The sequence below is a fragment of the Epargyreus clarus genome, unplaced genomic scaffold (assembly GCF_041222505.1).
Source record: "Epargyreus clarus isolate Ecla_fem2 unplaced genomic scaffold, WU_Ecla_fem_2.2 ptg000008l, whole genome shotgun sequence".
Lineage (NCBI taxonomy): Eukaryota > Metazoa > Arthropoda > Insecta > Lepidoptera > Hesperiidae > Epargyreus > Epargyreus clarus.
This window is the reverse complement of record NW_027332216.1, coordinates 13914107-13941409: the sequence shown is the minus strand read 5'-3', so window position 1 is coordinate 13941409 and position 27303 is coordinate 13914107. Positions and strand designations below refer to the sequence as shown.

The window sequence follows — 27303 nt, the reverse complement described above, 5'->3', positions numbered from 1 at the left end:
CCTTTCAGCATTTTTCGCTAATCCTTATAGTTTCGGATTTGGCCCTGAAGACCTATTTGAAAAATTCACCCTGTATACATGCACCAAACTGTCTAAGAGTGTCGGGCGCTCCCCAGGCAGGATCTGCGCCTGGCAGATGTGTTTGGCAAGATATGATGTGTGATGTGATATTATAATTGCGTGCAGGATATCCCCGCGCACGGAGCGCGCGGCGTGCCGCTGGACGCTGACGGGGCGCGGCGTGCGGCTGCGCGCCGACCTGGCCAGCCCCGAGGACGTGTCGCTCGACGCCGACCGCCACGTCGGCACCTCCGTCTGACCGCCGCGCGCGCCACCGACGCTAGCACGGCACGTCGCCGACAACCCCACGGTGTGCACACGGGAGCGGCGTCTGACTGTGTCGCGCACTGCCAAAATTAGCATGGGATGTTACCCTTAACCCCATGGTGTGTACGCGGGCCACCGCCTGACCGCCCGCCAGCACTGCCGCGATTAGCACGGAACTTCCCATGAATCCCGATATTTGTGCGCGTGACCGGCGTTTGACTTCCTCGCGCGCTGTCGAAATTAGCATGGGATGTCAGTTTAACCCCATAGTGTGTACACGGGACCTCCGCCAGACAACCCCGTTGACAAATCCCGCTAGTACGGGATTTCCTATTAGACCAGAACTTAGCTAACGGTGGTAATCTGGGTAGCCAGATTTCAGCCTGGTGTAGACCAGACGTGTGTAATTTGGCTGCATCAGGAATCAAATAACACGTGACGTCTGTCTGGCACGCTGGTACAGCGCCTACGTCTAACTGCACTCAGGTTGCAGGGCTTTCGGTTGGATAGAGCCTCTATATCGCAACTTGATCTAACTGAACCTTAGTTGGCAAAAAATCTCCTTTCGAAACGACGTTTATCCATGCGAGACCTCCCTTTGAATTAAGCCTTATTTACCCGGGACTCTCGTCTGGATTAGACCTTAGTCTTTCCAGGACTTCCGTTTCAACCTGTACTCAGGTTACGCCAAAATTTAGTCAAAATTAAGCTGTGTCTTCGCGAGACTACATTCTTCTACACCTTTCACCACCGTCACATAAAACACGTCTCATATTTTTGCTTGGTTATAAAGTTACCTCGCTAACAATATTGAATGGGCTGTAAGTACGTCTGCTAATGTGCTTTTAAGAATTTAGTGCTTAAATGCCCATATTCTATTGGATATGATAGTATAGTACCATTCATTTGTGTTCATTTTTAACCTAGTGCTTCGTGCTCTATGGTAGTCCTGTACCCTTAGTATGAATTTTTTCGTATTTACAAAAATGACTGTTTTTGCATTTGTTTACGTATTTCCCATATATTTCCAATCAGTTCTAATACAGTCCGCTGGGGGCACTGATTGTAAATGTATGGGCAAATACGTAAACAATTACTAAAACAGTCATTTTTGTTAAAACGTGTAAACTCACACTAGGTCAGGTCACACTGGTCAGATTATCTATTTTGTATGCACAAATTTTCTGCATAATGTGTTCTTAGTTTTAAAAGCACATCCTACTCTGGCGTAACAGAGAGTCAATGATAAGTGAATGGGGCAAGATACTAGAAATTTTAGACGGATTCGAAACTTCAGGTACGCGTATACTAAATAATCATAAACTAGGGAAATCGTCAATATAAAAAAAGGTACACAATATGAATTTAAACACGTGTTATATGCGTCACCTATACGTACAACAAATAAACAATGCGACTAACTATTTAATAATCGGTGAAAATATAGAGGTTTTGTCGAATTTCATGGCGGTTACGACATAGTTTTAGACGATCCCATGCAATCTTAGAATTAGTGATTACCGGCTTTACCAACTTATTACTATTACTAATTGGCTCATAGATAAAACAGCCTGAATTTAAACGGTAAATTTACGTAAACGATACATCTATCTTTAACCAACAGAAAGTTAGTTATATAGAGAATGAACATTCTACTAGTTTGTAAGGACGCTTACGACTAGCAAGCTGAACCGTGTTACGTTCGTAAAAGACTTTGATTTGCCTAAGATTGCCTTAAAATTGAGCTCATTATATAAGACTATAGTACTCGAATAGATTATCAATTGGATTTAATCGACCACGTAGCTTAGATCGATCGTGAACGGTAAGTGTAATAATAAGTAATGTCGAAGATTAATATTAAGCTATTGACGGATATAGGAACGTATGGAATTATTAGTACCTCATGTTAAGTGCACTTTTTAAACAACGACAGCGCATAGATATGTAAGGTTGTATTGTGGTTTATGACGTTTGAAAGTGTTCGTTTTTCAAATTTTTGTTGTTTTTTTTTTAATATAATAAAGTCACCTTTTTATATAACACAATCTTAGGTTTTTAAGGAAAGCAATTTTAAATGGTTTTGATATAATTAATTTCTTTATTTATGGTAATCACTGGCTATTATTTGTATGCAAGTATTTTATGTATGACAGCCGATGTATGAAACGTGTTTTGCTTAGTTTAATATTAAGAGCATTGATGTCCATGTCGTTTCTTATTAATGATGTAAGTTTATCATGTCACTTCCCACCGCTTTGAGTTCGAGTCTTGAGTCCACGACAGCAACGGAGTCTAGCTAGCTTTAAATATGCATGTAGTGAAAAGCGGTTATTTCAATATTAAAAACAGACACTCCAACTTTATTTATATGTATTGACTACATTCTCTTTAATTATGAGCTCATTCTAAAAGTAAAAAAAAAACGTTTATAAAAAGTATTAGCAATTACACACGAATAAACACGCGAAATTCATTTGAAAATATAGTTTAGGGGACTTTTCCTTGTAATATCGCTATGTGATTTGTTTTTTAATCCCACCTTGAAACATTGAATGAATGAATGATCTTGTGTGTCTATTGAACAATTATTTTATCTTAGACTGAATCAAATATCAATATTACACATAATAATTACATAATTATGCATATCCAAAGTATAAATAGCATTTTAATTGTTTCTTCATACCTGTTTTATTTTAATTTTATTTATAATATATTGATATTTGCAAAGGACTATAATTTATGCATTATTATTTAAGCATAGATTTTGTTATAAGTCTAATGTTTTGTTCATATTTAACAGTTCTTTAGTGATATATAAATAAATATTTAAATTTATTTTTTTCTTTATATACATCTACAATGATAGAATAATTATGCATAACTTTTTATTGTACTCGTAACATGATGAGATTATTATTTATACGTGGATGTTAATTATTATTTAGATGGATTACTTCACGCACTTGGTAGATTCAGCTATATTTCTTGTCAATGTTACCCAATTAAGCATTTGGACATTAAAATACATGAAAGTGCAATACCATGACATATGATTGGTCTGTTTGGACATTTTTTCTTACCAAAGATTAAAGAATGACAACGACTAGTATGAATAAATTGTCCAATTTTAATCTTTGGTAGGAAAACCATTGGATGGATTGCTTATTAAAAACGGACAATAATACTGGTCCGTTCACATGGCGGCGGTTTTTGTGTCGGTCTGACACAGAATAGAATTACGAAATGTACTCAATTTTTTCAGGGCTATTGAGCATATAAAAATATTTCAGTGCTAAAACTAAACTACGTCTAAATATTGACTGCCTTTGATGGACCTGTAGCGCCATCTACAGAGAACTTTATGTTATACTTTTCATTTGATAAACTATTAGGAGAAGTTAAATGACCGGTACACTCACCAATACTAATGAATCATTACATTTATTAACTTAACTTTGATTTTATTAGTATTTTCGTGAAATACAGAGGACACTCTAAAATTATAAAATGAAATAAAATTGCATAAACGATTCCAGTTTTATAATTATAACCTTTATTTTAGTTGAAATAAAGTGTTATCAACTTTGGACAAGCGATGGGCTCAAATCAATTTTAACTAATGTAACAATATCACACCAAAATGCTTTCTGATTTATTATATTAATAAGTAGTATTTATTTTAGCTCATAGCAGCTTTCAGTAATTCTATTTTATTATCTGTCGATTTTTTTACATACATTTTAATATATCAAATTTTAATCCAATGACGGCCTACAAAATAAGCCCTGAGATTTTTTAAATTTGTCATACACGCTCTCTATTATGTATAAATAATTTGTGTAACTACAAAGAAATGGAGTTAATTTAAACGATACACTTGTTTTATAAGAAATAGTACATTAAGTTCACTAAGCAGCTTCTTATATTAGAGAACAGAATCTTACTTGTTATGTAGATACATCGGTCCGTTGTCCTATATGGTGGAGTATTTATAACTAATGATACATAATACAATGAGTAAATTGTTGGGGCGCTCCTTCACCGGAATCATTTGCATGTAATGCTTAGATAAGTATAGATATCTTACCGCCTTGTAATTGAAGGAAGCCATTAAATGGCTTAAATCGACACATTGTCAGACGTAGTAATGGCTATCATGGTGTAATTTACGCGGAACAATGCCGACATGTGCACTTAGTGGTGCAAAAACACGAACTCGAAGAAAAAGTGCGGAAAAATATCGTTTCATTCGTAATGCTCTAAAAACTACATTTTTTAAATATTTTTCAAACACGAAAATATTTAACAGTGACAATTTCAATTGTCAAAACTGGTTACATTTTCTTGAGTAATCTTTACTAATCTATGATGTAATGTAACAATTCAGAACCAGTGTTACATCATTGAATAACGAAATCTAATCATTTAAAGCGCGCTACTTGTAAATAATGATACAATTTGTAACTGGTTGGCCTAGGACTAATCAAACTCGCACACGGAGAGTTCAGTTCCACGAAATTATTATTTTTAGTATTCGTTATCATAGAAAATTTTAATCGTCTACCCATTACCGTTCAATGTTAAAAATCGAATTTTACATCATTAAATTACAATGCAAATGCTCTCGATGAATGAGCACCCTAATAATATAGGATGAATAGATCTGCCTAATACATACTGTCCATCACTATAATTTATAAATATTTAAAATAATACGCATATTATATTTAAGTCGTCATAATATGAAAGTGCCTGTTAATTTTTAGTATCTCTGCACTTAGAAGCAACATCGCGCACCTTTTTTGATTTTTTTTATACACTAAATTAGCAATTATGCTTTAATTAATCAATTACTACATGCATCTCTTGTAATATTTTAGTGAAAGTTTGAGTTTATATGTTTGGTGTAATTTGGCAAATACTTTATCCACATGTTTGAATTTGTGACGGTTTGTTGATGTTCGTTAGCGTATGGATGCGACATTATATTAGCAATATGTTTTCAATATATAAAAACAATTAAATTATTTTTAATTGATTAAAAATTCCCTTGCTTATGGCGTATTACTTTTCGTGGACAACGCGTTACACGCATGACGTAGTAACTCCCAGTCTATAGTTAATAATGTCTTTATGTGAAACCAGCATTTTACGTTTGATTGTCGCCGACTGTGCACGTGACCATGGCGTTAAGCTTTAGTTAGGATTAATTTAGGTTAGGATTATATTTATTACGGTATGAAATACAACATTAGAGATTATAGTATATATTATTATCTTTATAATTATAATAAATTATTATTATTGTGTATATGTAAGCGTGAGGTTGTTTTAGATGAAATATCACTTTTTTATTTTACTTGTAGGATTTGTGTGACTATTCTTTATTAGCAGACATTTCCGCCATATATATTTTATTTAAAGACTCAATTTGCTGTATTGAAGTCATATTTTTATTAAGTTGAGCCTTATTTACTGTTAACGCAACCTAAATTTACTTGGGATTTCATTTCCTAAGAGTATCATCACTGTTAAATTATATTGTTACAGAGAATTACTTCATATGATTGCCTCTGTTAAATAAAAGTTTTAATATATTTTCAAACATAAGTCTAAAGCAACTTGACGTAGCATAATAAATCTTATTTGTATTATGATATAGACACTTATAATAAGCTCTCTAATAAATTGTAAAGCCAAATAAAATGCAAATTATGTATTGTGTATCGTAATTACTTTTTAAGGATCTGATCGCTTTGTTAAGATGAATGATAAGTCAAAATCATAAATATCGTTGTTGTTTTCGAATGATTTATTCCAAGACTATTTTTATTTATTTCACTATTTTTCAATATATCACAATTATTTCATAACTCCTTGTGTTCTTCCTTCTATGTTTTAAGTGCATAAATCGTTAATTTAGCAATAAGAACGCTTCTTGATGACCATTATTTATGTTATTTTATTCTTATTCACAGTGAAGTTAGTTTCAAATCAAATCTCTTTATTTTTATCTCTTTACTTTTATATAATAAAATACGTGAAATAATTTATTAATCTGCATTTCATGATATTTTCTTTTTTATATAGTGTCTCAATAAAATCTATTGTTGTGTGCAAATAGATATATTTGTATGTATCATTATATTAAAAATCCATTAACGTCCGTTTATTAATAAAAATCGATCCAAAAAATTGCGTTAAAATAAAATAGTTATAAAATCAATTTATTTCGTACTAAATAATTTGTCTCTAGCTAGAACTAATAAATGTTTCATAATAACGGAATACCTATGGGACAGTTTATATGTTCCCCGTGCTAATTTAGATAAATCATATAGTAGTATTCCAATTAAAATATTTTGATTTGACTCGTTATTCATTATTATACAAAGCTTACTTTAATTAGATATCATATTAATTAATTTTATTTTAGTATTAGTTTTAAAATACATTTCAATTTTATACTCATTTCATTTTAATTCGCTATATAAGAAAATATACATTAGTATAAGTACATTATATTTGCATTTAATCAACTATCATACAATTCTTTTAATTGGGATATGATGATATCATAATCTATAGACAGCAATATGTATATTATCACATTTTCTTCCTACGTTGAAATATTGTATACGTAATGTAATTGTATTCGTTTTAAATCAGAGGTCCGTTATTCATAGACGCAATTTTTGCCTGAAAAATATAGTAACCTCTAAGAATGGTGATACAACGATAGAAACAATCCATAATTCGTCTCATATATTAAGATATTCGAAGATTTTATAGCCTTTTAGACATGCCTGTATAAGTACGAAGTTCGTTTCTTGCAAGTATGCTGTAACTAGAGAATTACTATTTAAATAAAATCCGACTGCTTAAAAAACAATAGCCATGTTATTTCCATAATTTATTTACTCCATGTTTCATAATGTTATATCTGTCAAGCCACGTAGCGTGCCAAAGAAGGTGACACATACGCTCGAAAGACATTCCCCCCGCAGTCGAGTAAAAAGGCTCGCTAAATTAAAACTTACAAATTTATGGGTATTACTTTTGTATTAACTTCATGCTGAATTTCCGTAAAATAACTTGTTATATTTATTCGTTCAATTCATTCACTCATTTAGATTAAAAGTTTTTTATATAGAATGAACGTCCATTCTATATAAAAAAAAATCCCAATTTCTTACATAAGACCTCTGATTTCTATTTATCTAGTTAGGACACATTGTTTATTTATTTTATATATTGCTAGCTAATTTAATGTATTTTTTCAAATGTATTCCTGTATATTTTAAATGATGTATATGCACAATCACCAGCAACTAAGAATAATTACATACTCACAGCCAAAGTGTACAAATAACGTTGCAATATTATGAAGGTTTGTTGTAGTTATTTTTCTTAGGCCAAAGTAAGACATTTTAATACCTACACTAATTTTAATTTACCCTTAATGCTTATATTCATTGGCAGCTTATTGTTTTGACCGATCCAATCAACCTCCGTCCTGTTAAATCAAATTGAACCGCTTTATTACTAGTAAGTGAAAATTGACTATACATATTGTTTTGTAAAGGTTTATTATTTTTAGTATGAATTGTTTTAGTAAAGATGGCAATCCAAAATGGCTGCATTTCTATTTACTTTTTTGAGTTGGCGAAAAACATACAACAGCTACATTTTGGATTTAGTTTTTCATTGAAATTAACTTTCATTTTTTTAGTGGTGCGTTTGTTCTTGCTTGTACCTTAAGGTAAGGTATATACCTTTAGGTACCAGCAACATAAAATAATATAAAGAACAAGACCAATGCTGGCAACACGGATCGGTAATTTTGTTAATTATGTTTTATTATTATGACATTATTTAACTTTTTTTAACACTTTCAAACAATGCAATATTGTAACTTTTTATTTATTAAAATATATAAAATAACATGGGTTTTAATTTAAACAGAGAAATATTTTAAGTGGTATAATAAATTGTATTAATAGAAACCATAAAACATTTTTTTAGAAGACATGAAAACCTCAAAGGTATATTCTAAAGATTGTATTTCAAATGCCAAAATGAGATATGGGATAGGGAAGTCAAATAAAACACATGTTTATTGAATGGAATTTAAAATTTATTAAACCTACCTACCTAGAGTAATTATAATGTTCACGTCTCTGTTACATGTTGTATCACATGGATTTGAAAATTATTTGTTATAAAATACCTACTGTGATAGTAATAAAAGCTTGAATGCATAGTAATAAATATAAAAATCGAAAAACATAATTTATTTGATCTTATGCGAGTGTGAACGCGAATTGGTTTCTACTATAACATTTAGCTATGTCTAATTAACAATAATAAATTTGAAAGAATTTGTTGGACCTACCTACCTAAGATTAAATAATTGAAAAAAATTATATTAAAAATATATAAAAAAGGGGTTATTATGCGTACGCAACAAACTTCAATCATATAAACAAAATTGGTCCTTACGTAAAAAATAACATAAAATGCAAACTGCAAAATGGATTTATATAGCGTAAAATAATTGCTTAAAACAAATATAATAATAATCATCATAAAACAACAACAAGAACCACATCGCGCCTGTCGATTCAATACAAACAGACAAACTAATACCTGCATTCTATATATTTAAATTTAATAAATAATTACTCGGTGAGTTGCACTTTTATCCAAAGTGATGCAAAGTGGACAGTTGTATCAGCAGTGGAATGCGAATTTATCATGTTTTTTATATATTTTACCTTTATATTCAAGTGTACGATAGGACTGGCAACGAGGGTGAAACCAGAATATTATGATCTCAGGTATGAGATTTTTAATCAATAAATCTTGAGATATGTCTTTCGATCCACTACTTGCACAAAATTAAGGTCATCAATGTCTTTACCGGAAGGAAAGAACAAAAAAACCAATCAATTGGTGGAAATTGACTCTTGTGGCTACCGAACGAAGCAAGTATAATAAGAAGACTATTTAGTCCCCGAGTATTATTTTTTTGTACTTTTGTAGTAAACTATATGTGTCACACTTTCTTTTTTTTTTGTCATTTTTGTCACACTGAAGTTTATCTTATAGCTCTAACAGTGGCAGTTATAGGGTCGTTCCAAGAGTACTTTTCATACATAAAATAGACTTACCAGATTATTTAAAAATACGATTTATATGGAAATTGGAAAGATTTTTTAAACATCAATTTTATATAATTTAGTTTATATATATATCTATGATATATATCATACAAGTCATTTTATATTTATGATTAATATGACGAACCTGAATATTTTCAATTTAATAATTTTTAATCAATAATTGAAACGAATTGCATTCCACTGCTGCATCCCTTAACAAGACAAATAAATAAAAATAATCATCTTTTCCTGATATGTCCACAATAATTCAATAAATTACAATAATACCAATTAATTATATTCCAAACAATCTATTCTCATCACTTATGAAAATAAAAGTGCTCGCATATTCAGATTCTATTCATAATTATAATCCAATATTATTCGCATAAATAATATAATTTTGTCAATAAATTTATTAGTTGCAAGTACTCTCCATGTGATAAAGATTCTATATAAAAATAAGTGTGACTCTAATACACATCTAAATTTTAAATAATTAGAATTACAAACACTAGCAAGCTACTATAGGCGATGGCCACACAGGACATTTTGTATTACACACACTACGCTCAACCATTACCAATAAATACATTTTGAGACTTAACAAACCCACACTATCCATTGTTATTTGTGACAATTTAGGCCTGTGCCACACTTGTTGGAGATTTAATACTGTATTCATATAATTTGATTTGTAAAACCTCTGCAAATTATGTCTAGTCAAATTACGAAATACAAATTATCAATATATTTCTTCAATGTCTGAATGTTATGTTAAGAAAATTTTATTAATTCATAAAATTAAATGCATTTTATAATAAGGTAAGTGTTTCAAACGGCGGTATGGCGATAACATCCAAAAAGTGTGGCAATTCATGTCACTTACACAGGTTGTTGCTTCCATTACCTTACAATCGTTAAATACACAATACAAATACATACAATAGCCATTCCGAAATATTTTCTTTCCTATATTATTCATACCAAAGCAAAATGTGCTGTGTTGACATGTACTTTTGGAGGGCGACCGTCGTTGCTGCTAACCGTTTATAATAAGATACACGTTTGAAATTATCTGTGATATTGTAAAAATGACCGTATACAAATTTTTAAGACATTTCAATAGTAAAAAATGTAGTAGGATTAGTACTCGTACTAGTTCTCTTATACAATTACACGAAACTTTTGTCAATCATTGTAAGTATAATATATTAATTTCGAATATATTTACGACGGAAGCCCTCACTATATAGACTATATATTCTGATTATTATTGAGTAAAAGGCGGCTGTGGTCATATTGCTTCAGATTACAATGCACGACGCTTGCAACTACTATCTTAAAATATGTCCATTACAATTTGAAAACACTACTTAACACTATGTCATATAAATCTAAGTTAAATTTGTTATTACTATTATAATATACCGATACAAAAACATTTTAAGATTTTTATCTTCAAAATATATAAATATTAATATCTTTAAATGTAGTAAAATTGAAAAAATTAGAGTTCCTCATACCTAAATTAATTGTGTATGCATAGTAATAGTATGTTAATAATAATTGTTCAATATTTAAAAAACGTATTTTTTCGATGGCTTACATTGCTTGAACAAGTTATAGCTTTCTCTTTCTATAACCGATCCTAATGCCGACGTTCGAAAAAAAATTTAATACGAAATACGATTTTTTATTAGAATATTTGCTCTCGAAACGTCATAATAACTTTAAAAAAAATTCGAACATTCCACTCAAAACCGTCGTATGTATAAACATTTTATAGAACATCCATAGATTAGTAAAGATACTTCGCCGCCTTGAAATTGAATGAAGCCACAAACGGCTTATTAGTAAGTTCTTTTTTTGAATTCTTGACATATAAAATCTTTTTTAGAGAAAATTTACGAATAAATACCTAATACTGCGTAATTTACATAATAAATAAATAATTATTTTAAATATTTTTGTGACATTTTAGCACGGAGACGTGGTTAAACTTTTTTAGGCAACTATTTCAATTCTCAAAACTGGGTACATTTTCTTGTTAGGAGTGAGTAATCTTTACTAATCTATGAGAACATCATAAACACATGAAACCATAAGACAGCTTTGGAAGTGAATTGAATAGTGACCAAAAAATTGATGTTTTGCTTGTCCCGTCATCTAGCAAAAACACATTTCTTGGTGTAACTATAAGCTTATGAAAATACATTCATTCATCATTGTAATATATTAAACCAATTGTTTTATTAGTAATTAATGAAATTTCAGAATTTTTTGTCAATTACCATAGACTCATGTGGCCACATTATGCCAACCATGTTACCTGGTCTCCAAATGATTTTAGGATTACAAGTTTTAAACTAAATGCATTTGGTATCATCATATTTCTACCTTCAGCCATAATTGAAATAATATTATGATCAACGCAATTATTTATTGGGAATGTACATGTAAAATGCACTACAATATGTTTAAAAACAAGAAAAGAACAAAGAAAAAATATCGACCGGTACATTCCTTTGTTTGTAATAATAAAAAATCTCTAGTCCATGGAAGCGATCAAAGACAACAATCTAAGTTTTCAAATTCTTTGCGCTACGAAGCAATTCCTTTTCTTCATCATGCTACACGATAGGCATTTGTAATTTTAATTCTAGCGAAGAAAGATGATTGCGATTTTCGGTCAAATTTGCTTACAATATTATAGCCCCATGTGACATCCAGATATCAGGTCATATAAAAATATAAATTAGGGGCGAATAGGAAACCAACGTGTCTCTCTAAGTTTGCCTCCAGAAAGTTCCAATTTTCCCGTGAAATGTCCCAAAATTACAATTTTTTTTTATTATTCTCAATTTGGTAGTTCTTTCTCTACTTGTAAATTCAGTTTTATTGAAAAAAAAGGGTGGACAAGTTTGTGGAGAAATACACAGAGAAGCACTATTATGGAAATAACGAAATCAAACGACTATATTATTAAAGCCATATTCCACACATTCCTAGTATTAAGGAGTGTGTTAAGGAGGCACCCTTAGAGGAACGACCACCCAGAGAGTATATCTAGATTGGTCCTTAGGTGACTAAAACAAGGTCATAAAATCATTGTGCTACGTAATCGAACGGAGGAAGCAATGTTTAGATAGTATTCACTTTTCCTTATCACTATTATTGTTAAGAAAATGCAAAAAGTAACAATCAACAACATCTGATTAAATTTGATCATACATGCATTTCGTTACTACGTTTATGCAATATTCTAATCTGAACATGAAAGTTTATGTCAAATATAAAACTAAATCTACCATTTCAATAAATTCTCAAATATCGTTTATAAACACTAATTCTATATGCGCGTCTCATTCACCAACATCCATATTATTTGTAGTAGTGATGTGTCAGATCATAGGAAATGTCTAGATCCGCGAATACAGATACGGATCTCAAATTTTTACACAGTCCATCCGGATATGCAATACAGTATTATTTATAAAAAAGCGAAAGGTAAAATTTAGGGCAGCAAGTATTTTCACAAGGGTAAAAGTACAACCTAATTTAAAAATCGTAATTTAATAATGAAAAAGAAAAACATTCAAGATATTTATTCTCCCTCGAATATCCGCGGATACGGATTCTGGCACATCACTAATTTGTAGCATTGTAGCATTTCAGTAATCGAGAATGTTGGTGAAAGCACGTCAACGTAATGTAGATCTCATAAATATCTATAAATAGTCTTCATTTATCAGACAGAAAGCAACGAGCCACAAGTACACGAGTCTAAATAAACGTAAATTAGTCAACATCAAAAGCATATTACTCCAACATCAAAATCTCTACTGTGTTTAAACATGCACTAAATATATATGCGTACAATAATATATATTTTTATTTTTACCAAAAATATTGAGTAAACGTTATATTTATGTTAAATAGAGAAATATAAAAATGTAATCTTTTGTATTTTAACATTCTGTCTTTTTTCATTATATCATTTAGCTTTGGTGTAACAGTCTGTTACTGAGTTACAGTGAAGAATATACGTTAGTCGAACACTCATAAAAGTCGAGGCATAGACCCCCTTTAGTATCATAGTTAAGATAAGACTTGTTATGAAACATTCAAATTCATAATTGTAACAATCACCATATCCTGCATAAGATACTGCAATCTTCTACAATCGAGCTACTCAAATGTAGGAATATTTAAAACATTTTCAAACGTGCTCATCATACGTTTTATATTCGAATAAGTCTTACTATTTTCTGTACGACTAAATATCCTACACATTACAAAGTGATACTTGCCATCGGTGAAGCTTCATTTGGTTACATATAAAAATATATCAAGTCAATTTATTCGCATCGATACATAGATCCGGAACACGAGCATACTTCCTGTTACATTTTTGAGACGAAACGCGGGTAGAGAGCGGGCGGCGGCTACTGGTGGCGCTGCACCGGCGTCTGGCAGTACGGGCACTCGTCCGCCGAGCCCGCGCAGCCCTCGCACAGCACGTAGTGGTTGCACGGCGCCAGCGTCACGCTGCGCGGCCGCTCCTCGCACACCATGCACTTCGTGGCCGTCTCCAGGTACAGCACCTTCTCGATCTCCTCCAGCTCGGCGCGCGCCTGCGCCTGCAGCGCCTTCAGCGCGGCCAGCGGCAGCCCGCGCGCCTCCCGCGCCGCCCCGCGCGCGCCGCCCCGCGCCGCCTCCAGCTCGCGCCGCAGCGCCCCCGCGTGCGCCAGCGCCTCGTCGCGCTGCCGCTCCGCCAGCGCCGCCTTGCGCGCCGCCTCGTCCGCCTCGCGCTGCCACGCCTCGCACGCCGAGCGCGCCTGCGCGATGCGCTCGTCCCAGCGCGCGGCGCACGCGCGCGACGCGGCCACCTCCTCGCGCAGCCGGCCCAGCTCGCCGCCGCCCGACGGCGACGTCGCCGCGAACTCGAACGGGCCCGCCGGCACGGCGCCGAAGCTGCCCGCCTTCATCGCGTGCGAGTTGAACTGCCGCTCGGGCTCCGCCTGCGCGTACCGCAGGAACGGCGGCAGCGGAGAGCCGCCGCCGGGCGGGCTGAAGCCGCGCAGCGCGCCGCGCGCGTGCGGGATGTTCACGGGCGCGGAGCCGCCGAGCAGCCCCTCGCCGTCGGACAGGTCGCGGTCGAGCGACGCGACCAGGTTGAGCGGGTCGTCGAGGTGCAGGTCGTCGAGCGCGTTGCCGACGACCTCCTGCAGCACGGTGGCGTCGAAGGTGGAGCGCGGCGCCCACACGGAGGCGAGCGGCTTGTCGTCGAAGGCGGGCGGCGCGCGCGGCGGCGGGCCGGGCGCGCGGCCGCCGCTGGAGCCGCCGCTGGACGTGGAGGCGCACTCGGAGCCGTCGCCGCTGCCGTTGGTGTGCGGCGCGGCGGGCGAGGGCGGGCGCGCGCGCTCCAGGCTGAGCGCGTTGCCGAGCAGGCTCACGGCGTCGGCGCCCTTCTTGTCGGGCGGCAGGGCGGACGACAGCAGGTCGGCCAGGCTGGTGCCGCACTCCAGCGGCCCGGTCAGCTCGCGGCCGCCGATTTCGTCGGCTGCAATATAAAAAAGTATATAATCAGCAACTTTGCGGAATATATTATACTGACTTATACAGGTCCCGGAAATTTATGCTTTACTCACGTTCGACATGTGCAAATGCACAAAACAGTCCTCGCGGACAGTAGCCTGCTTGCTGCACGTCATTGCACTTCGTGGACTTATATATCTCAGGGTGAAATTGCTGCTCGGTGCGCGTGTGGCAGTACCCGCAGGCGTCGCCGGCCTCGCAGTTATTAGGCTCGCCCCACTCCTCCCCATGCTTCACGTTGGGACATGGCGTGCTACGATACTTGTATTTTCTTGGAGATCTACGCTTATCCTGAAAACCCATTACCCATTAGTATATTGGAGAATATAGGGATACCTCACTTTACATTATGAAATTGAACTCACTTTACTATTGTGATACTGTGGGCAAGCATACCCTTGTCTACATAATCTAGGTGGTCTTTTACATGGTTCTGTTTTATATGATGATAACACATGATTTGTATCTGAAATGAAAGAAAAAACATTGTAAAAATGTGATCATTATTAGGCCAATATTCTTTTAATTACATCTCTAAGGAAGCTAAGTATAATAAAATTTTGTAAAATGAAAACAAAATATGAGCTAAATGTAGCATTAACAGGTGTGAATCTAACAATGTTTTCATCTTAGAATATGTACATATGTATCAATAATAGTGCAATGATTCTAATGTAGACAAATGGCAATCAGATGAAGTTTTACAATCACTTAAAAAAATTAAGCAATTCAGGTATTTACAACCAATCCTCCCATTATATGCTACAACGAAAAAAGCAACAATCACGTCAAGATTAAAAAAAGGAATTTATGTAATGCAAGACAAACAACCTTGCCACTTGGGGTCTTCGTTCATGAGGTTCCGTTCCCTGTCGAGGGCGTTGGGCGCGGCGGCGTCCCCGTCGGCCGCGTCGGGGTTGTCGAGCGCCTGCAGCTCGCGCACGTCGAGCACGGGCGGGCGCAGGTCGGGCGCGCCGTGGGCGAAGGCGCAGTGCGCGCCGTTCTTCGTGCACAGCCCCCGCGCGTCCGTGTCGTGCACGCACATGCACGTCTTGTAGTAGCGCAGGTGGTAGCGCCGCTCCGTGTCGCCGGCGGTGCGGTGCAAGTACGGACACCTGGTGGACGTTGGACGTTTTAATCGTAGATAAGTATAGATATCTCACCACATTGTAATTGAAAGAAGCCATTTAATGGCTTAAACGGCTGACAAATGTGTCAGCTATTAAGGTTGTCATGGTGTAATTTACGAAGAACAAAGCCGATATGCGCAGTTAAGTGTGCAAAAACACGAAATCGAAAAATAAGTGCCGAGAAATATAATTTCATTCGTAAATGATCTAAAAACGAAATTTTTTTAAATATTTTTCAAACACGAAAAATAGACGACAGTGACAATTGAAATTGTCAAAACCAATTACATTACCTTGTTAGGATTGAGTAATCTTTACTAATATATGGTTTAATGGTTTTAATATGTACTAGTTCCATTTAACTGGGTCGAAATATTGAGAGTAAACTATTAAAACCGCATATTACGAGCAGCCGTTACATATTATAATAAAATGTAAGCCTAGTAATTATGTGTTGATGTAGTTAAGACCAAAAACGTCATTCATATTATAAAGCAATATTAACCAATTATTTCATATGGAGCACTCTAATGAATAAAATGTTTGTTTTTTTAGTTGCAACTACTTATTTCATATTTTCATGTATTAGTTATTGAACCAAATTAATATAAAAATCAATTGTTCATAAATTTATAAGAATGAAATTCTAAAAATCCTAATGACCTTTACAAATTATCCTCAATCACTGCATTTTTTACAAACACATCATTATGTTATCATGTTCATTGTTGTTTATTTTCCTTGTAAGTGGTCTTTACTCAACTTGAATCTTGGTCAGCTAACAATATAGTTGAATAAAATTATATCAATTAGTAATAATTATTATTATATGAGAAGTTGGTACAAAAATATGATTACTCTTGACAATTTAAATGATAGCCTTATTATACTATCTATGTTTAATTGAAATAACTTTGAAATGTGTAACTACTAAAATTAAAGTCAGACAATGTGCCACATCAGACAAAAAAATATAGTCATATAAAATTTGTATGGACACATATTAAGCTACTGTAAGACAGCCGTGCAGACACAGAACTTGCCTGTCAAGATTTTGTACAGAAAAATTAGAATTTCATAAATTTAATGTCCATATACATAAACAGGGCCAGATGGTGTACTTTGAGTTATGGAAATTCTTACAAGCATCCTAAATACCTGAAGAACTTTATTTTAAATTAATATGCATAAACTTTTTAAAATTTGGGAGTGTACAAATTGATAACATGCTCATCTAAGCCCATTTTTATTATAATAAAATCACCAAATAAATAAATAATATGACCAATATGACATACAAATTGAATATTTTACCAGTAATATATTATGTTAACTAATGATTTACATTGGGTACCAAATGTTTGGCTCAATAGATAATAACTAAAACGAAATTTGTAGTGTCTCAAACAACAGAGAAATGTGTTATATCTGTAACAGTGAATAAACAAACATACTTGTTTTATCTGTGGTATAAGATTCAATTTAATGTGTACCATTCTTTATATGCAATTTTTGTTGATTTATTTAACTCTTGTTACATCTGCCTTTTTTTTAATTATTACAGCATCAATATATATCCTCTAAAGATATTAATTGATGAAAAATCTATGAAATTTCTCTCTCTTCTTATTTTTGATGAAACATTATAGAAAATCAAACCAAGAAATTTACAGTCAGTTTTCCTAGTTGGACTACTAGGGACTATTAGAATATTGTAGTGAGCAATATTCACTTGGCCACTATTGTCAATAATGTATAATAATGTATATTTTAACTGTAGTAGTAGTGTATATTGTAACTAAAAATAGTGACTAGTAGTAGTAGTAGTAGTAGTAGTAGTAGTAGTAGTAGTAGTAGTAGTAGTAGTCACTATTTCTAGAAATACATTTTAGTATAACTACATCAGGGCATAAACAGTTATCATTGTTAACTATAGGAAACATTAGGGAATATAAAGGTCTATCTATGTGCTTGCAATAGAAAGTGTGATGTGATTACCATCATTAAGATAAACTTATAATTACACAAATGATATTATAATTGACTTTACAGACAAGGTATTTCATTCCTGTCCATAATTCTGTATTATGATTTAACCAAATAATAATTGAAGCCATAATTATTTTAAAAAAAGTCCCTTGTAAATATGTCAAAGACATTCCAATAAGAGCAGTTTTATGTATAATGCTCCTCAAAAATAGTTATCATAACACAATATTAAGAAAAAGGTGTGAGAAAACTTTGAATGAGGTACATTAACAACAAATTTACTTGGCCTAACTTGTTTTTAGAAAACGATAGTAGTGCTATGTGATACCTATATTTTCTCCAGAGAACAATGGAACACACAAAGACATCAAATTGGAGAGATACAGCTACGCCCAACATTCACCGAAATTGAACGCGCACACAATTCGGCCGTGTTATAATCGGGCTATTGGTAAACAAAATGTTTCGCCCATAAACTTTAGTCCGTCGTAATTTAACACTGTAACTGAACGATATTAACGTTCAACGGAGTTCTGACGACTTGCAGGCATACAAAATAACAACAAGAATTCCCAAAATGAAACAAAACAAAGCAATGACAATATATGTACTCACTCGTCACCATCCTCGCAAATGCCCGAAGTCTCGTTATATTTGGTACAATAGTTATCTGCGCTATAATTGAACGAGCCATCTCTTTTCCTAACGGGCCTTCTTCTTCTCTGGTTATTAAAATGCCAGTGAAAACATGTGAAAGGCCTATGTTGTGTACATTTATGTTGTAGAAACGACGGACACTGCTCCACTCGGAACTCCTTGAGATATCTGCAACACAAGACCGCCGAACTTAGTGAATCGTATGTCGCCGAAATCTACATGTTTAGTACATTCACATTTAACTAAAATATGTATCAAAACATCGAATTACTTATAATGATTAGGTTTTTCTGTTTGAGCTGTCAACAAAGGCTTAGATTCCGACGGCATTTTGGTGAACTATTATTGCGCCTCTCGCGTCGCGCAGGGCACGCTCACCGATGACCAATTAAAATTCAATATAAGATCACGTGATACCAAATATTTTAGAAAGGTAAAAAATGTAAATAAAAGCAAATACGTTGTAAAAATCGTGAAGATGCACTAAACATTTTAGATTTAAACGACCTTGAACTTAAAATACGTTTATCGCTACATTCGCTATCTGGCTTCACTGAATCACAGAAAATAATAAAAACGCAATCATCATTGACAGAAATGACAGAAACGTCACGTAGTGTTTTCTATTTGTCTCACTTGCTCCTACAACAAACTTTTGTTGTAAGACAAAAACAAAAAATAGGTCATATATCAAATTATTTTGAAGATAAATTGTATTTTTTATGACATTTTTCTTATTTGTAGTTTTTCATAAAATATAAAACGTATTGATAATATTCATCGTTCTTGAATACAAACATTGTTTATAAAGGGTATAATATTTTCAATGCAAATACCTATTACTATTAATTTACTGAGGCTTTTGTTAAATGTTATTATAACTCAAATAAAAGTTTGTTTCTCAAATTTACAGCTTATTCGTTATTGTTCAAGAAGTCAATGTTTTATCGAATTTACACTTAATTTTTAAATAGTAGATAATAATCATCTACAATATTATAAAATATATTGGAAATTAAATTCTTATCATTCCTGCATTTTTTTTGTGATTTTTACATGACAACACCGGTAATTTTAGACGGACCAATAGGAGCTCGTTTAATTCATGTACCAATTTGTTAACCAATGGCGTGCAATATTTATAGCCAATGACGGCATCAGAATTTCCCAAAGGTCAACCAATCGATGTTCAGAATATTGGCGTCACTGTCTCCCTCCCTTTGCCCGCCATCCATTCTCTTAGTTGACGCCATTTTGAGCATATGATCTTTGTTGTGACCAGCTCGTGTAAATTGTGTCATTTATTCTCTATTTAACGTAAATTCCGTGAAAAGGTGTGTAAATTTGTAGATAAATGCATAAACTATCATTTGAACATTAAATACTCGAAAAATAATAGTGTATGTTGTTATATTTCGAAAGTTCAAAGTTTGGAGGCTGTTGCAACTTGTATTGCAACATCTACATGTTTATTGTGTATTAGTAATGGCTAATTGTCTATTTCTTATATTCTAGTAAAACATGGCTCGTACCAAGCAGACCGCGCGTAAGTCAACGGGAGGTAAAGCTCCTCGCAAACAGTTGGCTACCAAAGCCGCGCGTAAATCAGCGCCTAGCACTGGTGGGGTCAAGAAACCTCATCGTTACCGCCCTGGTACCGTGGCCTTGCGAGAAATCCGTCGCTACCAGAAATCTACTGAGTTGCTTATCCGCAAACTGCCATTCCAACGACTTGTGAGAGAAATCGCCCAAGATTTCAAAACTGATCTGCGTTTCCAGTCTGCTGCTATTGGCGCTTTGCAGGTCAGTATAATGCTGACATTTTTATTTCATAGTCTGCAGTTCGGCAATAATATCATATCTATTAGCTTAATGAAGTATATATTGTTTATGTACTCATTGTTACTTATTATAAGTAAATACCAAGTACCCCTTCTATCGTAGATAGCATTGCAACCTTCATTTTTTTAAATGTAATAATTCCTTTATACTTTAGCACGTTTTTGTGTTTATTTATACATTTATTGTAATACTATTAACAGTGAGGGAATCCAGTATGAATATAAATTATTAGAGTATTTAGTGCCTAATATCACAAATATATCTTAGAGATACCTTAACTTCATAGCTAGAAACCACTTGGAATTGAGAATATTGTTGAAAAAATTATATTTATATTTTTTCCTTCATAGTACTTTCTATCTATTCTACTACTTGTATGTTCGGTAATAATAACTTTCTTTGTTATTTCAGGAAGCCAGTGAGGCCTATTTAGTGGGTCTGTTTGAAGACACAAACTTGTGCGCTATCCACGCCAAGCGTGTCACCATCATGCCTAAAGACATTCAGCTGGCACGGCGAATCCGCGGCGAGCGAGCATAATTTAATTTTAGTTTATCTTATTATAAATTATTTGTAATTCAAATAGACATAAATTCTATAACCTGTTTTTGTAATGTCTCACATTTTCAACATCATAATCATACAATTATTGTAAGGAGACATCAGAACTGAATTTTTTTTTTATAAATATTTTGTCATATTCTCTTATAAGTTTAACTGTGTTGTCTGCATTGTACTAATAGTGGCATGTGTAACTTGTTTATACCACAGCTTATTTAGAACATTATAACATCTACACTATTAGTTTACAACACATTTCATAGCCTTATATTTAAGTGACTCGTGGTATGTCTATGTAGTGTCTTAGAACTAGGCAAAGGGACCCAACAGGCAAAACCAATCGTGTCTGTGAGAAACAGTAATTTGCTTGGGAGTGCTCGATGTATTAGGCCCTTAATGATTTATGTGTAATTGATAATTTGGTGTTAATAAATACGAACTTAGGAGTATATTGTGTTTTATTTCAACAAGGTATATTTTTTTTTATTTTAGAGATATTTTCAACATAGTCCTGTCATAAGTGAGTAATAACATTTTCTTAGGAACTCAAAGAATTTTATCTTACATAACAGAAGAGAGTTTCTAAATACAAGTAATGTTATAAAGTTATTTCATTTTGTTTTGATTGACAGTAATAATATTGGTCAGTAATCAGTATATTTGAACCAAAGGGGCCTCCCTTCAGAGAGATTTATAAACATCTTACATTTATACCTTTAGGTATCCTTATTTGCCTTCAGTAATAATGAATTGACAAAGAAATACATATATGTATATAGTGGAATTTGAAGATTAATATAACAATATTTTTAAAGTCAATTGTAGTAGACAGTATAATTGATTCATGAGTAATGTTAAGAAAAGAAATATTGTATGTTAAATATTTATTTTATTAATACTAATAATTCACTAAATGGATACTATCTTACACTACATTGCAAGCTTTGCCTCATCTGCTTCGATTTCTTTCAACCTTTTTTCAATATCTGCTACACTCTTACCATGTTCTTTATTATATTTGTAGGTTTGTAACAGTTGAGACTTTTCTAAGCCTTTTATTCTCTCATATAGGGTTTTATCAAACTCTTTATCCACATCGTTTTCTTCTCTTATAAAACAAAAATATATAAGAAATACTGCAACACTGCCCACAACGCTATAAGGTTGATACCACGGCGTAGTTTGAGTAGGTGTGTACCTTACGATGGGGGAAACTCGCCGTTTCGCAGCTTCACTCGTAGAAAACTTTATTGGTGCATTTTCATTGGGCTCTACATTACTGCTGAACAATCTCTTTAGTTGATTTGATTTTATCATATTCCTAAAATACATGACTGTAATAAATACATGTTTATAGGCCAAAAAGATTAAATGACTGCATGCATTTATAGAAATATAATTCTATGAGGAACTTTGAAATTGATTTTATAAGGAAAGTTATGCTTTATGACAATTGTTCCTCGGAAAAACATTACACTAGACATGAACACAACACATCACAAATTATTATTATTGAACAAATAATGATAATGGAATTTCCTGGAACAGTTCTTGAATAATAATTATGGAAAATCATTCACAGTATGAATCATCTATGGAATATTCATCATCATTAATGAACTAATTTAATTACATCACTTTTTGTTTTGATGTTGACATCATGAAAATATCGTAAAAAATACTAAGTGCAAGTGCAAATGTCTGACTTAATGAAAGGGCTACCACGTGTAGTTCTTTCGATGCTAAAAAAGTAGAGGTGATAAATACAGTTACGTGTGTAGACCAGTCTTCACAAATCTTCGTCTAGGTTACCCTGACTCTAGATGCATAAAATATAGGTTATATTTTGATTCTCTATTGAATAAATAATGTTTGTATAATATAATACAATCCTAAATACGATGAAATATAACATCTAACTAATAACCAATTATTCTAATTAAAATAGAAGTGTAAATTGAATTACACACTATGTAATAAATGAAATGTAATAAAAATGGAATTTACTACCTGACTTGGTTCAGACTCCGGTACATTTTTTGTTTAAAATGGATTGATTCTAATTTCAGTAATTTTTAGCTTTTATACATTATGAGTTAATTATAAAAGACACTTTTGTTGATTTGCTTGACAATGACAATTTACTTCAATTGAGTTGAGCAGCTGATATTGACAGTTAAAATCGACATTTATGCAACAAACATTATTAACTTAAAATTAAAATTATAAGCAGTTAATTTAATACTTTAAAACCCACATTGATTCTTGTAGCATTTAAACGTATCTATAGATTTTTTTAAGTAAACATTAAATGTAGCTATATTATTTTTTGAGATTCTTAATCTTATCCAGTGAATAGCGCAGAGCATTCTTTATTCTGAAATAATATAAATTTATTTAAAATTAAAACATATATTAATAACTATGTTATTGTATGTTAAATACAATATTTTCCGCAAGAAGTAGTTAAGGGAGTCTGCGATTATGTGAAGAAAATAGTTTTGCGGACCATACTTATTCGTTTTTATGAATGGACAGATGTAAATATGTTCGTAAGGTTTAATTGAAAGAGTTTACATTATTCATAAAGGATAAACAGCTACCGAACAAACTCCTCTCCGACGTCTGGTTCAACCAACAATCTTTCGCGTTCTGTCTCAGCTGTTGCGCGTCGTGCTAAAGCTGATTGGAGTCTACCTTCATTTATTAGATCATTTTCCTTATTATCAACAGTATCACCGACTACAAACGGCAACGGTGCGGTGTTTACGGGTCTTATAAGAAGACTCCAAATGTCGCATTCATTTGATACATTATGAACTGCTTCGCATAGCGTAGAACGGAGGCTCCATACATTTGTTATGCCTCTATCCTGTATTTTAACTATTAAATAAGTATTCAAGTATTTTTAACTATTAAATAGGTGTGAAATTTATAATCAAATTATTAAAATACATACGGGTGGTAAGATAATCAAGTCAGTTCAGAAACTGGCTTTTTATATCTTTATTTTATAACGTTTACAAATCCACTCGAAACATTACCCTATCTCTGAATTAGCGCCATATAAACTTGCTTTATAAACAATAATAATATTTGAGAATACCGTAGTCAGTAACAAATGTTAGATCGAGCATATGATCTAACATTACTGAAATTGAATATTGCTAAAGTAACATTAATAAAAAAAATATTATTCTAATATTATTGATTAATGTGATATATTATATTATGCATTATGCCCGTTGAAAATGGGAGTTTATATAATAAAACAATATTCAAACTATTATAACTTACAGATCGCGCTCTTAGGTCGTCTAAAATAGCAGTAACTGTTTGTAATTGAAATAAGAGAGTGTTACGTCTTATTTTCTCAATTTCTAACAAAGGTCGCAGTTTTTCAATCCTCTTTGTTATTTCGCATTGTTCCTGGTCTGACTTTTCAGCTTGGGAATATGCGTCTCGAATAGCTCGATTTAAAGATAATACTGTTGCTTCATCTGTTCACACAATTAAAATTTCAATATTCTACCATATTTATATCAAAATATTATTACAATTTACTCCTGCTTATTTGTCTTACACTCGCGTTTTTCTTTTAATTTAATTTCTAAGTCTTGTTCTTGCTGTTTAATTTTTTCAATAGTGGAACCTACAGACTGGTCCATATTAACTTCTTAATATTTAAATCCAAGTTCTACCACGTAATCGTAAGTATTGTTTTTATTAAATAGTAAATAAAAATGTATCTTGTAATAATGGAGTATAAAATTGAGTTTGCCGCCAAAAACAATAATCCTTTTGTCTATGCTTTAAAAACGTACTTCCTCCACGTACACATAAAACTTCAAGTATATTATAAATAAATATATTACATTTATCGGCTCATAAAAAAGAGCATGTCAGTTTTTCACGACAAATATAAATTATAAAAAATATTATAAGTAAAATGGGTAAGCAAGCGGGTAAGATAAGCAGCATCGTAAAATGGAACATATATTTTGTCTATTGATTGCGTTACCCGGGTTATTCGAAAACAGAACCTGAGTATATGCCAAAACGCCATTCGATCATTTATATAATTTATACTATGTTTGTAGTAAAGTTCATTGAAATAAACTTTCTTTATTTATAATGGAAAAGGCTGACGCTAACGGTTTTGTAAATGTAACATGGCCTAGCAAAAGCGTTCCACACGGGGGTATTTTTCATACAAGGGTTGTAGATCCATCTTCAGCTCAGCAGCAGTTTCTGAGGGTTCTTTTAGAAGAATCAAAGTTGACTGTTGCCCAGCGTCGGAAGTCTGCCCTTGCTTTGCGAGAATATGAGTGTAAAGAAGTGCCACGCTATGAGGCGCCAACTGTACGACCGCGCACCTCACGCCGCAGATCTTTGTCCGCGATAAGACAGTCGGGAGCTTTGGAATCCGACGGGTAATTTTAACAAAAAAAAATATAATTAATACTTAACTAATATTTGGATGAGTCAGGTAAAATGAAAAAAAATAGGTTTTTTTTATCAAATAATAATTTTTCGCATTTTTACCTACATTATTTACTTAAACAATTTATTTTTTCGGCAATTTATTCTAGAAACACTTTGTTCTTTGCTGTTGGCTTTGTTGTTGAAAATGGTTCCTGTTATTCGGGGAATAATTAGGGACCTGCATTTCTAAAACAACTTTTCGGATCGGATAGATCGTATAGTCTATTTGGTTTATTTCAGATATAGGCCAATGAAACGAGGCGAAGATCGCGAGCTGCTGAAAGAACGATTAGCGAACGCGATGACCTACGGCCACGACGAACAGAGGCCGCCACCAGCGCCGCGCCTTATTAAACCACCGGCTAAACTACCCACGAACAAGGAAAAATGGAACAATTGTACGTTTTAGATTATTTTTACTTTTTCCTTATTTGTGGCCCTGCATAGCGAAACGGTTACTATACCGATCAAACTCTCAGTGGGTTTAAGGTTCGATCCCCGACCAGCCAACTATCAAAATGTATTTAGCTTCGGCTATAATTTATTAATTCATTATGGGCACTTGGCCTACAAAGTATTATTTTAGGTTCTGTTCCCATTTTGAATTAGATTTAGCTTACACGTCTTATAGGACTCTTCTACTGTCTGAGGGTAGATTTATTATTATTACATTATAACTGTTTTATACCAATATTTTTTCCCAGTGGTGACCCAAATTCGTGAGCGCGCTGAATGGTTGGCAGAGATGGAAGAATTGGGTGAAGCAGGGCCTCACAGGGAGATGGTCAAGGACCAGATAGCCGAGCGTCTCCGAGCCCTTGATGCTTTGGGTATAGACAGCGTGTGCTCTTCCGCGCGCTCCAACAAGTCTGGTTTCAGCGTTTTGGATTACGAACCCAAAAGCGACAGGTCCAAAGGGAGTGTGGCAAAATCTGGTTAGTGATTAGTATATTGCCAGTGATTATGTTCGAATATATCAATGTCTGTGGACGCTATCAATAGAAATATAAGAATGATTAGAATAGTAAAAATAAATAGCCGGCGATGCATTGGCGACTCCTCGGGTGTTGCAAATGTTCATAGGCGACGGTGACTGCTTTCCATCAGGTAGCCCGTCTGCCTCATCGTTTAGGTATAATTATAAAAAGAAAACCCATAGTGTTAATCTATAATTTTAAGAGATATAAAATATTATGATTATTAAGGTTGGTTGAAAGCAGCTTTATTTAAATTGAAATTGATTTGTTTAAAAAAATAAAAGCAAGTGCTTCACTTTTACATAATAGTGAATTACAAAAATATTAAGTGTAAGGTTCAATAAATAAACTTATTTGCAGTGCACTCCAGTAAGTCTACATCTTCGCAAAATAAGCGCAGATTAGGTGATTCTACAAGAAAATGCAAGGAGGAGAATGTTATGGCATACAACAAGCTGTCACCATTACAGTATTCACCTCGACGCAGAGTGTAACACTATTCATTGTTTAGCGAAAATATATGTATGTAAAGTATGAAGTTGAATCCAAAAAAAGTTGTTCCAA

At 33.8% G+C, this 27303-nt stretch overlaps 5 protein-coding genes across 6 annotated transcripts in view; 3 read left to right on the top strand and 2 right to left on the bottom strand.

Annotated features, from left to right (window-relative positions):
• LOC140744527 (uncharacterized) overlaps positions 1–6346 on the top strand; it is a 30432-nt gene extending 24086 nt beyond the window's left edge. The window contains exon 23 of the mRNA XM_073076155.1: positions 187–6346. Within this exon, the coding sequence (XP_072932256.1) occupies positions 187–319 (133 nt within the window). The 3' untranslated portion in view covers positions 320–6346. The remainder of the gene's footprint in view (positions 1–186) is intronic.
• Positions 6347–12393: 6047 nt separating this feature from the next.
• unk (RING finger protein unk) lies at positions 12394–19482 on the bottom strand. 2 transcript variants are annotated; one of them, XM_073076153.1, is made up of 6 exons: positions 19146–19482; positions 18833–19063; positions 15930–16213; positions 15464–15564; positions 15152–15389; positions 12394–15063 (listed from the first exon to the last, which is right to left on the bottom strand). In XM_073076153.1, the coding sequence occupies exons 1-6, from the start codon at positions 19202–19204 to the stop codon at positions 13946–13948; spliced, it is 2031 nt and encodes a 676-aa protein (XP_072932254.1). In that variant the 5' UTR covers positions 19205–19482; the 3' UTR covers positions 12394–13945. The 2 variants fall into 2 exon arrangements, with proteins under 2 accessions (XP_072932254.1, XP_072932255.1); XM_073076154.1 differs by having other exon boundaries at positions 18833–19042; positions 19146–19476.
• Positions 19483–20049: 567 nt separating this feature from the next.
• Positions 20050–21726, top strand: LOC140744525 (histone H3.3A). Its single transcript, XM_073076152.1, has 3 exons — positions 20050–20208; positions 20390–20677; positions 21128–21726. The coding sequence occupies exons 2-3, from the start codon at positions 20396–20398 to the stop codon at positions 21254–21256; spliced, it is 411 nt and encodes a 136-aa protein (XP_072932253.1). The 5' UTR covers positions 20050–20208; positions 20390–20395; the 3' UTR covers positions 21257–21726.
• A 1560-nt stretch (positions 21727–23286) lies between these two features.
• LOC140744091 (uncharacterized) lies at positions 23287–25115 on the bottom strand. Its single transcript, XM_073075556.1, has 4 exons — positions 24861–25115; positions 24520–24777; positions 23881–24160; positions 23287–23654 (listed from the first exon to the last, which is right to left on the bottom strand). The coding sequence occupies exons 1-4, from the start codon at positions 24943–24945 to the stop codon at positions 23600–23602; spliced, it is 678 nt and encodes a 225-aa protein (XP_072931657.1). The 5' UTR covers positions 24946–25115; the 3' UTR covers positions 23287–23599.
• Positions 25116–25281: 166 nt separating this feature from the next.
• On the top strand, positions 25282–27295 carry LOC140744524 (UPF0193 protein EVG1 homolog). Its single transcript, XM_073076151.1, has 4 exons — positions 25282–25710; positions 26003–26160; positions 26467–26697; positions 27100–27295. The coding sequence occupies exons 1-4, from the start codon at positions 25412–25414 to the stop codon at positions 27231–27233; spliced, it is 822 nt and encodes a 273-aa protein (XP_072932252.1). The 5' UTR covers positions 25282–25411; the 3' UTR covers positions 27234–27295.
• Positions 27296–27303: the final 8 nt, after the last annotated feature.